Below are 14,245 nucleotides of genomic sequence, written 5' to 3' on the forward strand. Positions count from 1 at the left end.
AGGCCCTTCTAGCCCTACTGAGTCTAGGCAGGTGGGCTTTGCCCCTGAGACAGCTGTCTCTTCTAATTAGAATCATCCATATGTTTTCACTTGGTTTCTCTTCTCCTTTTAGTTTTTAATATTGGTGTTTTCCATCATAAGAAGAAGATTCTGGGATTATGGCCGTATTGCCTTGGTGTCAGAAGCAGACAGGTAAGAAAGACACATCACGTGGAATGTGAGAGTGTATGTGTGTGTGTGTGTGTGTGTGTGTGTGTGTGTGTGACTGGGATGGGATGGGGGCTTGTGAAGCCCACCAGGCAGGGCCCACACATGACACTGATATTAGATTGTGTTCTTTGAGTGTATCTGCCAGGCCTGTACCAGAAACTGTGTCTCTGCTCTTCACCACAGACCCAGGAGGTCAGCCTCATTACTCGTTGTCTGATGAGAAACCAAGACCCACACACCCAGCTCTCTCCTGGGGCTTTGGCCTGGCCATGGCTGTGAACCTCATTGGCTTCAGGCTATGGAGGAATCTAATTGCTTTCGATGATTAGAGCTTTCATCGTCAGCCTAGGATGCCAGTTTCTTTCTCATCTTGAATATTTTCCAGTGTACCTTCTTTGAAATGCATTAGTTGGGGCCAGGGATGAGCTGGGGTGGATTAAGAAGGGCGGTAGGGCCGTGGGTGAGCTACTCCCGTCCTCCTTCCTGGTCGGTGCGGGCTGATGGCCCCGACTCAGCCGGCTTCAGGAGAGTCTGTTACAAAGCACAGACTCCCTCGGCCAGACCTCAGGGCCTTCCACCTGCACCCTGGGCTCTGACGGCTCTGTGCTCACGTCACCTGAAGGGGGAAAATGAACGCCAGATCTGCGCCACTGAAGTTTCCAGCTCCAGCCAGCTGTCGAACACCGCAGGATGCACCGCTGGTGTCGGATGCAGCAATAGGAAGGGATGCAGCAATAGGAAGCGAGTGGGGAAGACACGGGGACTGGCCCAGGCTGCCCCGCCCAGAGCCTCCCCTGCTGTTCTCCAGGCCGACCCTCCACTCTTGCTCCACAGGCTGCTCCCGTGTTGAAATGTGGTCTGTGCAGGAGGGGTGAGGGGTGTATCTGTAAACGCACGTTCTTTCCCCACAGTCTCTGCTCTGGCATTTGCGAAAGCCCCAGGGCGTTAACCGTGGGGTCAGCTGGCAGGTCCTACTCAGCTGTGTTGGAGCCTTAGCCTGTTGTGGGGGTGGGGGGAGCTTTTGGGACATCCCATGCATTTGTGGCACATTCACCCCTAGGAGGGGCCGTGTCCCGCAATAGAGTAGAGCACTGGACGTCAGGAGACCCCGCCACCTCCCTGGCTGTGAGGGTCAGGTGAGACAGTTCTCCATAACGGCTTTGAGGGTTAAGATTCTCCATGTCTTATGCCATTAGAGGTGGGATGGTGGAGCCAGGATAGGAAAATAGAGAGAAGCAAAATTAACGTATTGCAAAGACTTCAAATTCCTCGTGCAGGGGCCATTTTTATGGGTTACTCAGAAGAAAGGATCTGATTAAAATGTCATAGTTCATCAACTCTAAAAAGCACATTTTGACATTTTCTAGTCTCTGGGATGTAACTTATTATCAATGGTGCTCATAGTTTAATCAACAGCGTTTTTTCTTTCTTAGTGGTTCATAAAATAATTGTGCTCCTTACAACCAGTGGTGTGTTAGATTTGATAAAATACAGTATATTCCAAGTTTCATTTGCTGTATTGGGAAATATTGTAGACAGGCAACACTTTGGAGTCACTTTAGGTCACCCAGTCACGATGCAGAGGTTCCAGGGTATGGGCACAGGATGGTCCATGATGTGCTGACCCCACAGTGTTCATCCCATATAACAGAGAGTTTGTTTTGCCACACCTAGGGATGGCCATTGCCCTCGTCTGTATTGTTCACAGGGTGGGTTATATTTTGTCCCAGCCATTGGGGGCTAGTAGCTCTGCTCCTGAACTCTAAGAGGCAGCAGGATACTGGACATAAGTCTTTAGACTTTTTAAAAGAATTATCTGTCATTTTTTCCTCTGTGTTTCTAGTGGGTCCAGATTCCAGAGATTATCGTCGTCTTCCTCCTCAGGGCAACACGACTTTGAAAGCGAGCTGGTTGGTATTTGAGGGACAGTTGTGTTGTGGCTGGGGGAGTGGGGCAGGGATGGGCAATAATGAATTGGCGGAGAGAGGGCAGTTGTGCTAACCTAGTCCCCAGGTCTCGAGTGGCAGCTGCTGGTGAGAGCTCTTCTCTGCATTGACAGAGGCTCCTGAAGTCGGGAAGTGCCACAGGGAAGAGGGCAGCTGGATGACCCAGGACCCTGAGACTTGACTCTCAGGCAGTGGGCTACGGAATCCCCTGTGGTCCCAGCACTTGTAAGGGCTTGCTGGGACAGTTAATTGTGGACTTGCCCGCTAGCTTATGAGCCAAATGTGAGCAGGGACGGTGTCTTACCCAGCGCTGTTCCCCAGCCCCTGACACCCAGGAGCTGCTGAGTAATTGTCAAACGAATGATGAATGAATATTTGTCTTTCCCAGCTGGTAGCAGTCCGGCTTTAGGGAGTAGTAAGTGTAAGAGATTCGATGGACAAGAAAACCTACTGACCCTATTCCCTCTCTAAATGGGAAGGGAAATGTGTAACTCCACAAACTGTCAGAACTAGAGAGGTTTTCCTCAGATTTCCAGGCACAGGTGCATATTTTGAAGGACTGGGAGTGTGCAGACTCTGTCACGTGTGAGACAAGGGAGTCACTGGCTGAATTTGGGACAAAAGCCCTGTTTTTGTATAAGAGGAGTTAATGGTTATTTAATGTCAAAGACCATGCTTCTGTCTGCCTCCCAAAGACAAAGATGTTGGAAGCTAACCACCGTTCTCTCCGTTTCCAGGGATGCTGCCCCTGGCTGACGGCGATCTTCGGTCTGAGGTGGGTTCAGCAGGGGCGGCTGGGGGTGTTTGTTTGGGCGGGTCTGTTTGGGTGTTGGGCCAATCAGGAGGAAAGAGCCAAGACGCCTGGTCCTGCGCTGGGGTCTCTTAGATTCTTTTCAGTTCGGGTCTGAGGCAGTGTGTGGGGGCCGAGAATCCAGGTGGCCCAGGCTGCCCCCCCGCAAGCTAATTAAAGCCAATGTTTTGCTTTAGGCGGGAGTTTTATCTACTAATAGTTAACACTGATATATTTGGGTGGAAGCTCTTCTAGGCCGTTTCGCATGTCTTTGATTTAGTGAAAAGTGGAGAAATAATGATTGCGTGATACATTCAGCTCACTTGGTTAAAAGTTTTCTTTTTTCAAAACTTGGGGCTGTGGAGAGAAATCCTGAAGAGGCTCTCGGTATTAAGAGCTGGGTGGTCTCCTCTCATGTGGTGGAGGGAGCCAAGACGTGGGTCTCGGCTCTGCCACCTGCTGCCGTGTCCAGCGGGTCTAAGGAGCCATCGTTGTCACACACGCCTTATTGTACACAGCACTGGGGATGCGAAATGCTGCCTGTTAGGCTGTGATCAGCTATGACTTTAGGGTGCACCCCATTTCAGAGGGGTCGAAATATGAAAAGGACGTCTTAGAATTGATGAAATATGGTAGTTATAGGACTACCCAGTCCCTCTCTCTGGGCCTCGGTTTCCCCAGCTGTAAAAGGGGCCGAGGATAGCATCTGCCCTGTCAGAATCAAATGAATTAGTACGTGCGAGAGCGTGTTGTAAACAGTAGAGTTTGGTGGGAGCTGTTCTCAGGGGAACCGGCAGGAGGCAGAGTTTCTGGAGAAGCAGACAGTGACCTCTGGTCTGGAGCAGGAGGGGGCAGGAGGAGGGGCTTCACGGGGGAGGGGCCCGTGGTGGGAGAGGTGGATTTGCCAACACCACCCTTCCCTGCCCCTGACAAAGCGTGTCACTAGGATACGTTTCCTCCTCATGTTGGAAGTGATACAGTCACTGTGATCAAGTCCATCACACACAGAAAAGAAGCAATAAGAAGGAATTTTAAGTCACCATAACCAACCTCTGAAAGATGCCACAGCTTGTTTTCCTTTGGAGGGCCGCTCTCCATGGCCTCTGCTGGTGGGGGCTCAGACAACCCCTCCCACCCCTGGGCTGTGGACCCCACTCTCAGCCTGGACCTGATGGGGCAAAACCAGAGACTCAGGCTCATCCTTTTCCTGGTAACCAGCAAGGCTGTTGACAAGTTTGCAGTGCAGTCGCTCCCCTCGCCTTTCCTGCTGTTTCATTGTTCTGTGTCCCCCTCCAGTCCCCTCCGCGTGGACACTCGTTTCTCATCGAGTGGGGCTGTCGTGTGGGTGCAGCTGTGTATTCTGCTTGGTCATTTTAGTGCCATATCAGGCGTATTTTTCCTTCTCAACTCCCAGTGCTGTTTCTCTTCTCTTCGAGCCACAGAATGGACTGCCCTTTGGCTTTTTTGAAGCTACAATTAAGTTTTAACAGCTTCTCATGGCCAGTGTTACAAGTGACCTGTAAAGAGGCCTCTCCGTTTCCTTCTGAGTGGCCTTTCCCCAGCAGGATAGGGAAATCAGAAGAGCATCTCATGGAAAACTGTACTGAAAACTGCTGATTTGTTGGTTTTAATCTTCCTCAATATTTGTTTCGTAGGCACGTATTTTGCAAAGTATGTCATTTGGTGGTTTAGGCAGAAGTGAAAGCAGTGTAGTTCATTGCAAAGCTTCGTCCTCCGGGTAAATGGTAGAAAGGAGTCACGTTAGCGAGTATCCTTCCGAGCATCCGCCAGGTGCGGGCGCGGCGTCGGGGGCCTGGTCCTGCCGCCTCTTGGGCACCTGCTGAGTCTCCGGGGACCTAGAGGCAGTAGCTTCCCTGCTTCAGGTCCCAGCCTCAGGTGAGCCCGTGACCCGCTCCCGGAGGGGGCTGAGCTGGATTCCACTGTGGTCCGTCTGTCTGTCTGAGCTCACAGCCCACGCTCCACACCTTTCAGATCTGCCTTTTTATGCTGCAGCGCTGGCTTCCCTGACTCTTCCCAGGGCAGTGCTTTCCTGGCCTTCTGGAAGCAGGCCCCATCAGGAGAGTGGAAAGGGGGAGATCCCCCGGCTCCCTGCATAGCACGGCAGTCTGGCTGTGAGGACCCGGAATTTTCTGGTGCCCCCAGTGACCTGGAGCCTCCAAATGCAGCCCTGAGGGTGGGAAAGGGCAGAGCCAGTCACCCCCCATCTCTGGGGCCATGGCAGGGACGTGGCAGGGGCAGCGGGATGGACTGAGCCATGGAACGTTTAGAGCAGTGGTTGCACCTCTCTCTCCCGACTCATCTGAGGGGAGATGGAGGAGAGATGGGGCCATGAGCCGGGGAGGGACCCCCCCAGCTTTGGTCAGGAGGGGCTGCCCAGCAGGCACCGTAGGTGGCTTTCTTGTCCATGGATGCGGGAGGGGCTGTGGGTGAGTGTATTTACACACCTCACCCACGTGCAAACGTGGGCACGAATGTTTCTAGGGCTGTCAGATGGAGTGGTGGTAGGTTCCCATGCCCAGGACTGTGGGGCTGAGGGCAGCTCTGAAGTTCTGTCACAGCTCTGCTGTTATAACCCGTGTGACCGTAAAGTTATGCAGTTTTTCTGTGTCTCTGCTTCCTCATACATAAAAAAATATGGATAAAATGAGAACCTGCCTCACAGGACGGTCATGGGGATTAAATGAGACAATCGGTGCAAGGCCCCGGGCCCAGCCTGTTACTACTGCTCCCTGAGATCCCGTGTGTGTGTCTTGCCAGCGATGACCAGATCCGGGAGCGGTGTGGGGAGGACGCCGTCCACTACCTGTCCTTCCAGAAACACATCATCTTCCTGCTGGTGGTGGTCAGCTTCTTGTCTCTGTGTGTCATCCTGCCCGTCAACCTCTCGGGAGACTTGCTGGGTAAGGACCCCTCGTCTTGTCTGAGTTGGGCCCGGGCAGAGCTGCAGCCCTAGGGGAAGGGCTCATCGTGGTGACCAGAACCCCAGGATTTGTGCCCACGTTCAGATGTGAGAGGGTCTCAAGGTGACGTTCTGGACTTTTCCATCTGATTAAAGATCTGGAGAAGAATCCACTTCAAACCTGGGCCAAGAGCAGGGGCCTCTAATATCAATTCCAGTTCTATCTAAGTAGGAGGAAAAACCCAAGATCTATGGAAATAGGGGCTTTAAGAGAGTACTTTACACTTTCCTGCCCCACCCAAGTCAGAAGGCTACAGTTATGGGATCCAGAAGGCGTTTGTGATGCTCAGAGTCAAAATCAGGGCATGGAATTATACTTCCAAGCAACTGCAGGAATCCGGCTTCCAAAATGTCATCACAAATCTACTTCTAATGCCCTAGTGATTCCCAGCCTTGGTTTTGGGAGCAGCTTAGGATGTTTCTAGATTTCTCAGGGAACGCCACAAGAATCTCAAAGCAAGACGAATTCCAATTTGACTTTGCCCACATGGTAGGTTGGGAAGTTGTCAGGGAGCGTCTTGGAGTGAAGTAGAGGCCATGGTGGGTGTAGCTGTGAAAAGACTGGACAGATGTCATTGTCCTCCCACTGGTCTGGCCAGCTTATGCTTCTCCTCAGAGCTCCACACACCAAGGCTGGTCCTGCCCCTGTCCCCCTCCTCACTGTGACCCTGGACTAATAATCTGTGCTTCTCTGCAGACAAAAACCCTTACAGTTTTGGGAGGACGACAATAGCAAACCTACAGACTGGGTGAGTGTGGGGTGGAGGGTGTGGGGGTGCTGATGGGTGGGACCAAGCGGAAAGTGAGTGTGCTGCTGGGCTGTGGGCAGGGACACGCCCTGGCAGCTGCTGTTTTGCAGCGGGTTTTAGGAAACGTGGAGGCCCCCTGGGACTGGGGTTCGGGTGTCAGGACAGGGCCAGGGGACGTCTCAAGTGTTCACGTGGGCCACACGTCCTCTGTTGGAGGCATCTGTGGTGATGAAGCCCTCGGCCCTCAGCCCAGTGCCATGAGGGCAACCCCGCCCAGCCTTTGCACCCTCAGTCCCTGCCTGGGAGCCCAGCCCTGATGGTGGGCGCTGTCCCCTCCTCAGCAACAACCTCCTTTGGCTGCACTCCGTTTTTGCCGTCATTTACCTCTTCCTCACCGTGGGCTTCATGCGGCACCACACCCGGTCCATCAGGTGCTCAGAGGAGAACCTGGTGAGTGAGGCTGGGGGCTGGCTGTGCTGGGGAGGGTCTCAGGAGAGGCCGGAAGGAATGGCAGCCCAGACTCATTTCAGCGGACCAACGTAGTGTGAGCTTGGCGGTGGGGGGGGGGGGGCCCTCTGTGGAATCTGGCTTGCATATTTGCGCTCAAGGTTGGCATTATCTTTTTTTTTAATTTTCTGATAGATTGTTCTAAGATTTAGATATTTTTCCCTCATTCTGCCAACTAGCCCTCAGATTTGTGGCGTTTGGGCTTGTAGTTACTGACTCTAAGTAACTAAAGTGACCACCATGGGGGAGTGGTTCTGTGACTTGGTCCCGGGCCTGGGTCCTCCTCTGATCTGCTGTGTGACCCCATTTGAGTCACTTCTCCTCTCCGGGTTCTTCTCAGTCTCCTGTCATCAGGAAGCTCATGGAATTGCTTTGGAAAAGTATTCTTTGTACAGCCTGGAAGAAGATGCTGTGTGAATAACAGGCTTCAGGGCTCTGCCAGGCCACGGAAGAACACCTGAGCCTTCTGAGTTCCCACTGTTTTCCTTTGGGAGGCTTGAAGGGGGTGGAAAACCTGGGCTCACCTGCAGGCTGGCTGGCCCTGGTGACTTTTCTCCCTGGTGTGTTTCTCTGCCAGGTGAGGCGGACGCTGTTCATCACAGGACTCCCCAGAGATGCCAGGAAGGAGACCATGGAGAACCACTTCCGGTGAGCAGGGCTGTGGGGTGGGAAGGGGAGCTGAGCCCCCTCTAAGGGCAACCAGCACAGTCCCACGGGACAGGCGCCTTAGGTGAGCACCTGACGTCTTCCCCTTGGGCACATGGGTGAGGTCCAAGAAGGGCCTGGCCCTGCCACATGAGCATCGAATGGCTGCTGTGTGTTAGCTCTGCTGGTGCTGTGGAGGGGCCCGGGGCTGAGGTGGCCCGTCCTCTGCAGGCAGCCACGGCTGCCCCATGTGACCACTGTAACCAGAGTGCGGGCCAGGGTGTAGGTGCAAAGACAATGATTTCTTTTTGGGAAAAGAGAAGGATTCCCCCCAGGGTTCTCAGCGTCAGCTTTTCACAATAAGATATATGAGACAGAGCCAGTCTCAGAAGTGAAGGGAACCATCTATGCATCCGTTGGTTCATCCATCCACTCAGCAGGTATCTCTTGGAGCCCTGTCCTCACAGAGCTCACTGGTCAGTGAATCTGAGCTCTCCCCTGCAGAACCCCGTTTCCAGCAGCCCCCCTGAGCACCTGCCCCATGGATTGCTGCAGGTGGAGGCTGGAGGAAGGGCTTTCCTGTGTGAAGGAAATTGTGTGCACAATGCCAGGAATGCAGACAAAGGCCCCAGGGGGCCTCCTATGGAGCATCAGGAAAGGGGGTGGGCGGGGGCCAGCAGGCCAGGAAGGTCCCTGGATCCTGGGCTGGAGATGCTTGAAGCAGGGCCAAGAGCTGAGGTTTAGTCTGTATTCGTTCGTCATCGATTCAGCATCACTAAGTTGTAGTCTGGAGTCGGGGTTGGTTACAGTTTAGCTGTGTTATTTATAAGAACACTTGCTAAGTGAACTATTAATATAAACAGAATGTTAAAATTTATTGACTAACCTCTTCTTCAGAAACTCCAACTGTTTGAGAAATATTCTTTTATATATAAACCCTGGACACTGGAATCATTCTTCTCTATCCTTGAAACAGCTCCCAGAGTTGCCTGCTAGGCCACATTTGGAAACAGTAGTTCCACTGAATGTATAAGCTTAAAGAGGAGAAGGTCTCCTCCTGCCCAGACAAACGCTGAGTCACACTTTCTCCTGTCTTAGGAGGCCCTTCTATGCATGCTGCTGCAATCCATGGGGAGTGAAGTGTGAACTTGCCCTGTAGCAGGGATGTGTACACCGCAGTTCTCTTCCTCAGAGCTCTGAGACCTGAAATTGTCCTACTGATTACACTCATGTATCGCTTAACAACGGGGATGCGTTCTGAGAAATGTGCCATTAGGCAGTTTCGTTGTTGTGTGAACATCATAGAGTGTACTTAACCAAACCTAGATCGTACAGCCTACTACACACTTAGGCTATATGGTACTAATCTTGTGGGACCACCATCGTATATGTGTTCCATCCTAGACTGAAATGTTGTTATGTGGCACACGACAGTAAATGAATGATTGATGTGTCTATGGGCTGTCTCTCTCACTAAAGTGTAAACTTACCCAGGCCTCCATCCCTGGTACCCAGCACAGTGCCTGGCACGTAGTAGGTGGGGCTTTACACATAGTAGGTGGGGCTTTACATGTAGTAGGTGGGGATTTACACGGTCCAGGATGCCCCAGGAGCCGTGTGTACGGTTTTATGTGTACGCTGAGGGAGCATCGTATGGTGGCTACAGACATGGGCCCTGGAGCTGGGCCACCTGGATTCACATCCTGCCTCAGACACTCACCAGCTGTGTGACCTGGGGCAGAAGTCATTTAAGCTCTCTGACCCTTATTTTCCTCATCCGTAAAATGGGGACAAAACTTCACAGGCTATGGTGAGGATTAAATAAGTTAACGCTGTGACAGTACCTGGCCAGTAGTAAGTATGTATATGGCACACTTATGAGCATTTTATGTGATTGTGAAGGTGTGTGTGGACGTTTTCTGCACTGAGGGTCCTTTGCTTTCATTAGACCTAAAATGCCTGTGACCTTCAAAAGGGTCACAGACTGAAGGATTTCAGTGATGGTCCAAGGCAGATAGGACCTAGAGCAGACAATAAACCTGTTCCTTTGGGTGGGTAAAAGAGATAACGAACAGTGTTCATTTTTCCCCAGAGGAAGTGCCAGCCGATTTAAAGCCAAGTGGGTATGAACTTGGCAGTTTTACTTTCATGCTGTTAAAGCCCTATTTGTATTAAATTTCAAAACTTCGCCCTTTGGTAAAGACAAATAGAAAAGAGGTTTCTGCTGGCACAGAAATGAGCAGTGTGATTGCTCTGCCACCCTTGGAGACTTGGGGGTCTCTCCCACCTGGGAGTTCTCTTTTCTCATGGCCGTCTTTTGCCTCCGGCCCTTGCTGGGCACAGGGACGCGTACCCCACGTGTGAAGTGGTGGAGGTCCAGCTCTGCTACGACGTGGCCAGGCTGATGGACCTGTGCCAGGAGAGGTAAGGGAGGGCTGGCGGGCGGGCGTGCCTGGGTTAAGCTGGCCCGCAGCTGTCTGACGCCTTCCCCCTCTGAGATGCTCACCCTTCTTCCATGGCGGCCTTGGCTCCCCGAGCTGGGGAGGAGGGAGGGTGGCTCCGCCCCTTTCTTGTTCAGAAAGCTGAACTCCCAGTTCTGGTGGTGACCGATGGTTGAGCGGTGGGTGTGGGGTCCGTACCACAGGACTGTGAGTCTGAAGTTTCTCCCTCCACTACAGAAAAACGACCGAGAAGAGCCTGACCTATTACACAAACCTGCAGATGAAGACAGGCCAGAGGACCCTCATCAACACCAAGCCCTGCGGCCAGTTCTGCTGCTGCGAAGTGCCCGGGTGTGAGCGGGTGAGGACCCACACCCCAATCAGGAGTGCAGGCACTGGGGTCCCCCTGACACCTGCCCAGGGCCACGTCATCACAAGGAGATGTGTCCTCTGGCAGGAGGACGCCATCTCTTACTACAGGGGCATGAAGGACCGGCTGATGGAGAAGATCACAGAGGAGGAATCCAGGGTCCGGGACCAGCCCCTGGGAATGGCCTTTGTCACCTTCCAGGAGAAGTCCATGGCCACCTAGTGAGTGTGGGCGTGTCCCAGCCACCTCCTCGGCTGACTCCTTGTCCCCTCCAGATGACTTGCTGTCCCTCTAAATCAGCATGGCTGGGATTTGTCTCTGGCATTTCCATCTCCTTCCCCAGGCGTGGCTGGGAGGCAGCATCACGCTCACTCCCTCTGTGAGCCCAGCCCGTGTTTGTGGACAGCTGGGCCCGGGTGATTCTAGCTGAGCCCCTCCCGGGTTGATGTGGCCTTTCCCCCTGCCGGGCTCTCTCCAGCTGCCCCCCGGGTCCCATTGCCTCTGTGTCCCAGCCTTCTGCCGGGTGGGATGGATGCCGCCCTCCTTCAGATGTGCACTCTGGGACCACAGATCCTTCTGAGGATGGGCATCCCATCCTCCTACCACTGCACAGCTGTGAGGAAGAGCCCTGGGCACCCAGGGCACTCATGGTTGCGGAGAGCCCGGCCCTGGGAGTGCATTCACATAGTGCTCCTTGGCCTGCGCCCCAGCTCATAAAGCTCCTGGGATCTGGTGTCATCTGGCCTTGGGAGCCACAGGGGATGGGGTCGGGTGAGTGACGTGGAAAGGAGGCGGCTAGGCAAATGCCCCTTCCCATGTCTTCCCTGCTCGGGCAGCGTGGACCCTGGGAACAGTCTCCCGGATGTGCCCTGCAGACCCTGAAGTGAGGGGGCCTGGAGGAGGCCATTGGCAAGAGGAGGGGTGCAGGGGGACAGGAGCAGGGCGCTGGTGGGTTCTTCATGAGACTAAAGGGGGAAAGAGTGGCGAGGGTTGAGGTGGGAGTCCTAGGGAGGGAAATCTTGGAGTCAGAATGGGAACAGGCCACATGTAACATGGTCTCGTGCTGCTCTGGGGCTGCGGAAGAAGAGAGGGCTGGAAAGGTGAGGCCACTGGCAGCAGGGTGCAACCGTGCTCCAGCTTCCTGGGCGGGGAAGAGAGGGTCGGCCCCGAGGAGGAGCAGAGTGCGGGGCAGTGCAAACGGCATGGGCGCTGGAGTCAGATGGATGGGGCACAGAACCTAACTTGAGAGCCTCGGTGTTCTCATCTGTGAAATAGGAATAGTAATCCCTGGCTTGTAGAGCTGTTCTCAGGATTAAACAAAATCCTCCACATAGTGCGCTGAGCATGGCATCTCTTCATAGCGTGAATGATAAGGGACTAATAATATGGCAAAGCCCTGTGCCACGAGGCTCCCACTCTCACTGGGTCCTGTTCACCATGTATGTACATGGTACCCTGGGTGGTCTGGGCCCTGGCATTTCTGCATTTCCTGGCAGCATCCTGAAAGACTTCAACGCCTGCAAGTGTCAGGGCCTTTGGTGCAAAGGTGAGCCCCAGCCGTCCTCCCAAAGCAGAGAGCTCTGCCCCTCCAAGTGGACGGTCACCTTCGCTTCTTACCCCGAGGACATCTGCTGGTGAGCCCCGGGGCTGGGGAGGGGCGGGAAAGAGGCCTGGGCGGCGGTGGGGGCTCCCCCCACGCCTCCCCCTACCCCCGGTCACCTGGAAGCACAGATGTGACCTGCACTCAGGGAGACCACACAGGTCTCTTGCAGCTGTCTGGGCCGGGGGTGGAGGGCGGGATGCGGGCGTGCGCGTCCTCACCTAGCACCTCACTCCAGCATTGCTCCCTGGCATCAGTGGGTCCAGTAGGCATATAATGCAAGCTACGTGTGGAATTTTAAATTTCCTTGTAGCTATGTTAAAAAAGTAAAAAATGGTTGGAATTAGTTTTAATAATGTATCTCTCCCTATATATCCAAAATATTATCATTTCAACATGTAATCAGTTCTTTAAAAATTGAGGTGTTTTACGTTCTCCTCTTCATACTCATGGTCTTGAAATCCAGTGTGGCTTTTACACTTCTAGCACATCTTGATTGGAGCAGTCACATTTCAGTGCTCAGTAGTCACATGTGGCTCGTGGCTACTGGATGGGACAGTGCCGCCTTAGGTCAAGTGTCAGCGGCCTGTCTAGCCTGGGGGACACGCTGGTGAGCTAAGCCGTGTCTGCAGGTCCATCTGGAGCCTTAAGCCCAGTGACCGGGGTGAGGGCAGCCCCAGCAGCGGCCCCAGCACGGCTGGCCGTCCAGCCCGGCTCAGTTCCTTACCCAGAGCGAGCTTTGGGTGCTCCTCTCCACTGGGCTCTAGTTCAGCCTCTGACAGTTCTGCTCTTGGGTTCATAGGGCTGTCTAAACCTGGGATTGGTTTGTGGGTCTGTTCTTGGTGGGTGAGAGGCCAGGGCAGGTTCCAGCTGGGTCTTTGTGCCTTTGTCCCTGCCTCCGTCCTCCTTGCACCCCAGACCGTGGCCCCCGCAGGAAGAATGTGTCATTAGTCACAGAGCATAGCAGGCATGTCTAAGAATTGCCGTGTCAGAGCCTCGTTTGGTCTGCTTGCGTGCTCATGTAGCCCTTTTGGCAGGTTCTAACACCCAGACTCCAGCTGGGGAGCCACGTTAGCAGCGAATAACCTGTTTGCCCTCTGAGCTCACAGGAACCCGAAATTTGACCTTCCTATAGCTGAAGGTCAGTGCAGAACGCTTGTGTGTACTCCTGAGGTGGAAATGGGCCCTTAACCTTCTGACCCTCCTAAGCTGGGGGCGCTCTTGGTGTCTAGGTGGCCAGGGCCTGGGAGATTAGCTTACAGGGCCTGTGTCCTCCCCTCTGCAGGAAGAACCTCTCTGTCCAGGGCCTCCGCTGGTGGTTCCAGTGGCTGGGCATCAACTTCACTCTCTTCGTGGTGCTGTTTTTTCTGACCACACCCTCCATCATCCTGTCCACCATGGACAAGTTCAATGTCACCAAACCCATCCGTGCGCTGAATGTGAGTGAGCATTCTGCAGGGCCCATCCCAGTGGGGCTGGAAACAGGAGGGCTGGTGTGTGGGGGAGGAATGGGAACCAAGGGATGTGGGGGACACTGAACCAGGAGGCCATGTCACTCAGCTCATGTCTGTGCTTTGAAGCCCTGAGCAGGCATGGCCATATTTATTACAATGTCTTCATAGTAATGAGTAATATATATAGTAATGTAGTAATATATATATTTGTATATATTATATATTGTAATATAGTAATGTATGTATATATTTTAATGGAATCAATCTAAATGTTCAACAGTAGAAGTCCTTTGAGTTGAATGAGGTATATTCAGTCTGATAGAATGTTCAACATCCATTAAGAAATGGTCTAGACTTTGTGGCAGACGTGGGGGGCTTGTGATAAAAGTAGAATGTAAAATTGTCTCTACACAATGGTCGTAGTGATTCGTGTGTACAGTGGATGCTGCGGGGACCAGGTAGGAAAGAATGAAAAGAGCTTTGTTGACTGGGGTGGCAGAATCATAAGTTAATTATTTCTTTTACATTTCAGTTTCTGATAATCTTGTTATAA

At 53.1% G+C, this 14,245-nt stretch overlaps 1 protein-coding gene across 5 annotated transcripts in view; it reads left to right on the plus strand.

The window, feature by feature from the left end:
• Positions 1 to 14,245, plus strand: part of TMEM63A (transmembrane protein 63A) — a 32,818-nt gene that overhangs the window by 7,553 nt on the left and 11,020 nt on the right. For all 5 annotated transcript variants that reach the window (XM_058533610.1, XM_058533609.1, XM_058533611.1 and 2 more), the window contains 12 exons: positions 113 to 192; positions 2,054 to 2,120; positions 2,894 to 2,931; positions 5,725 to 5,867; positions 6,624 to 6,675; positions 7,017 to 7,125; positions 7,760 to 7,830; positions 10,171 to 10,251; positions 10,506 to 10,629; positions 10,726 to 10,859; positions 12,135 to 12,272; positions 13,524 to 13,677. In XM_058533610.1, coding sequence (XP_058389593.1) covers positions 113 to 192; positions 2,054 to 2,120; positions 2,894 to 2,931; positions 5,725 to 5,867; positions 6,624 to 6,675; positions 7,017 to 7,125; positions 7,760 to 7,830; positions 10,171 to 10,251; positions 10,506 to 10,629; positions 10,726 to 10,859; positions 12,135 to 12,272; positions 13,524 to 13,677 — 1,191 coding nt within the window. The remainder of the gene's footprint in view (positions 1 to 112; positions 193 to 2,053; positions 2,121 to 2,893; positions 2,932 to 5,724; positions 5,868 to 6,623; positions 6,676 to 7,016; positions 7,126 to 7,759; positions 7,831 to 10,170; positions 10,252 to 10,505; positions 10,630 to 10,725; positions 10,860 to 12,134; positions 12,273 to 13,523; positions 13,678 to 14,245) is intronic.

Source organism: Diceros bicornis, chromosome 38, assembly GCF_020826845.1.
Source record: "Diceros bicornis minor isolate mBicDic1 chromosome 38, mDicBic1.mat.cur, whole genome shotgun sequence".
NCBI classification, from domain to species: domain Eukaryota; kingdom Metazoa; phylum Chordata; class Mammalia; order Perissodactyla; family Rhinocerotidae; genus Diceros; species Diceros bicornis.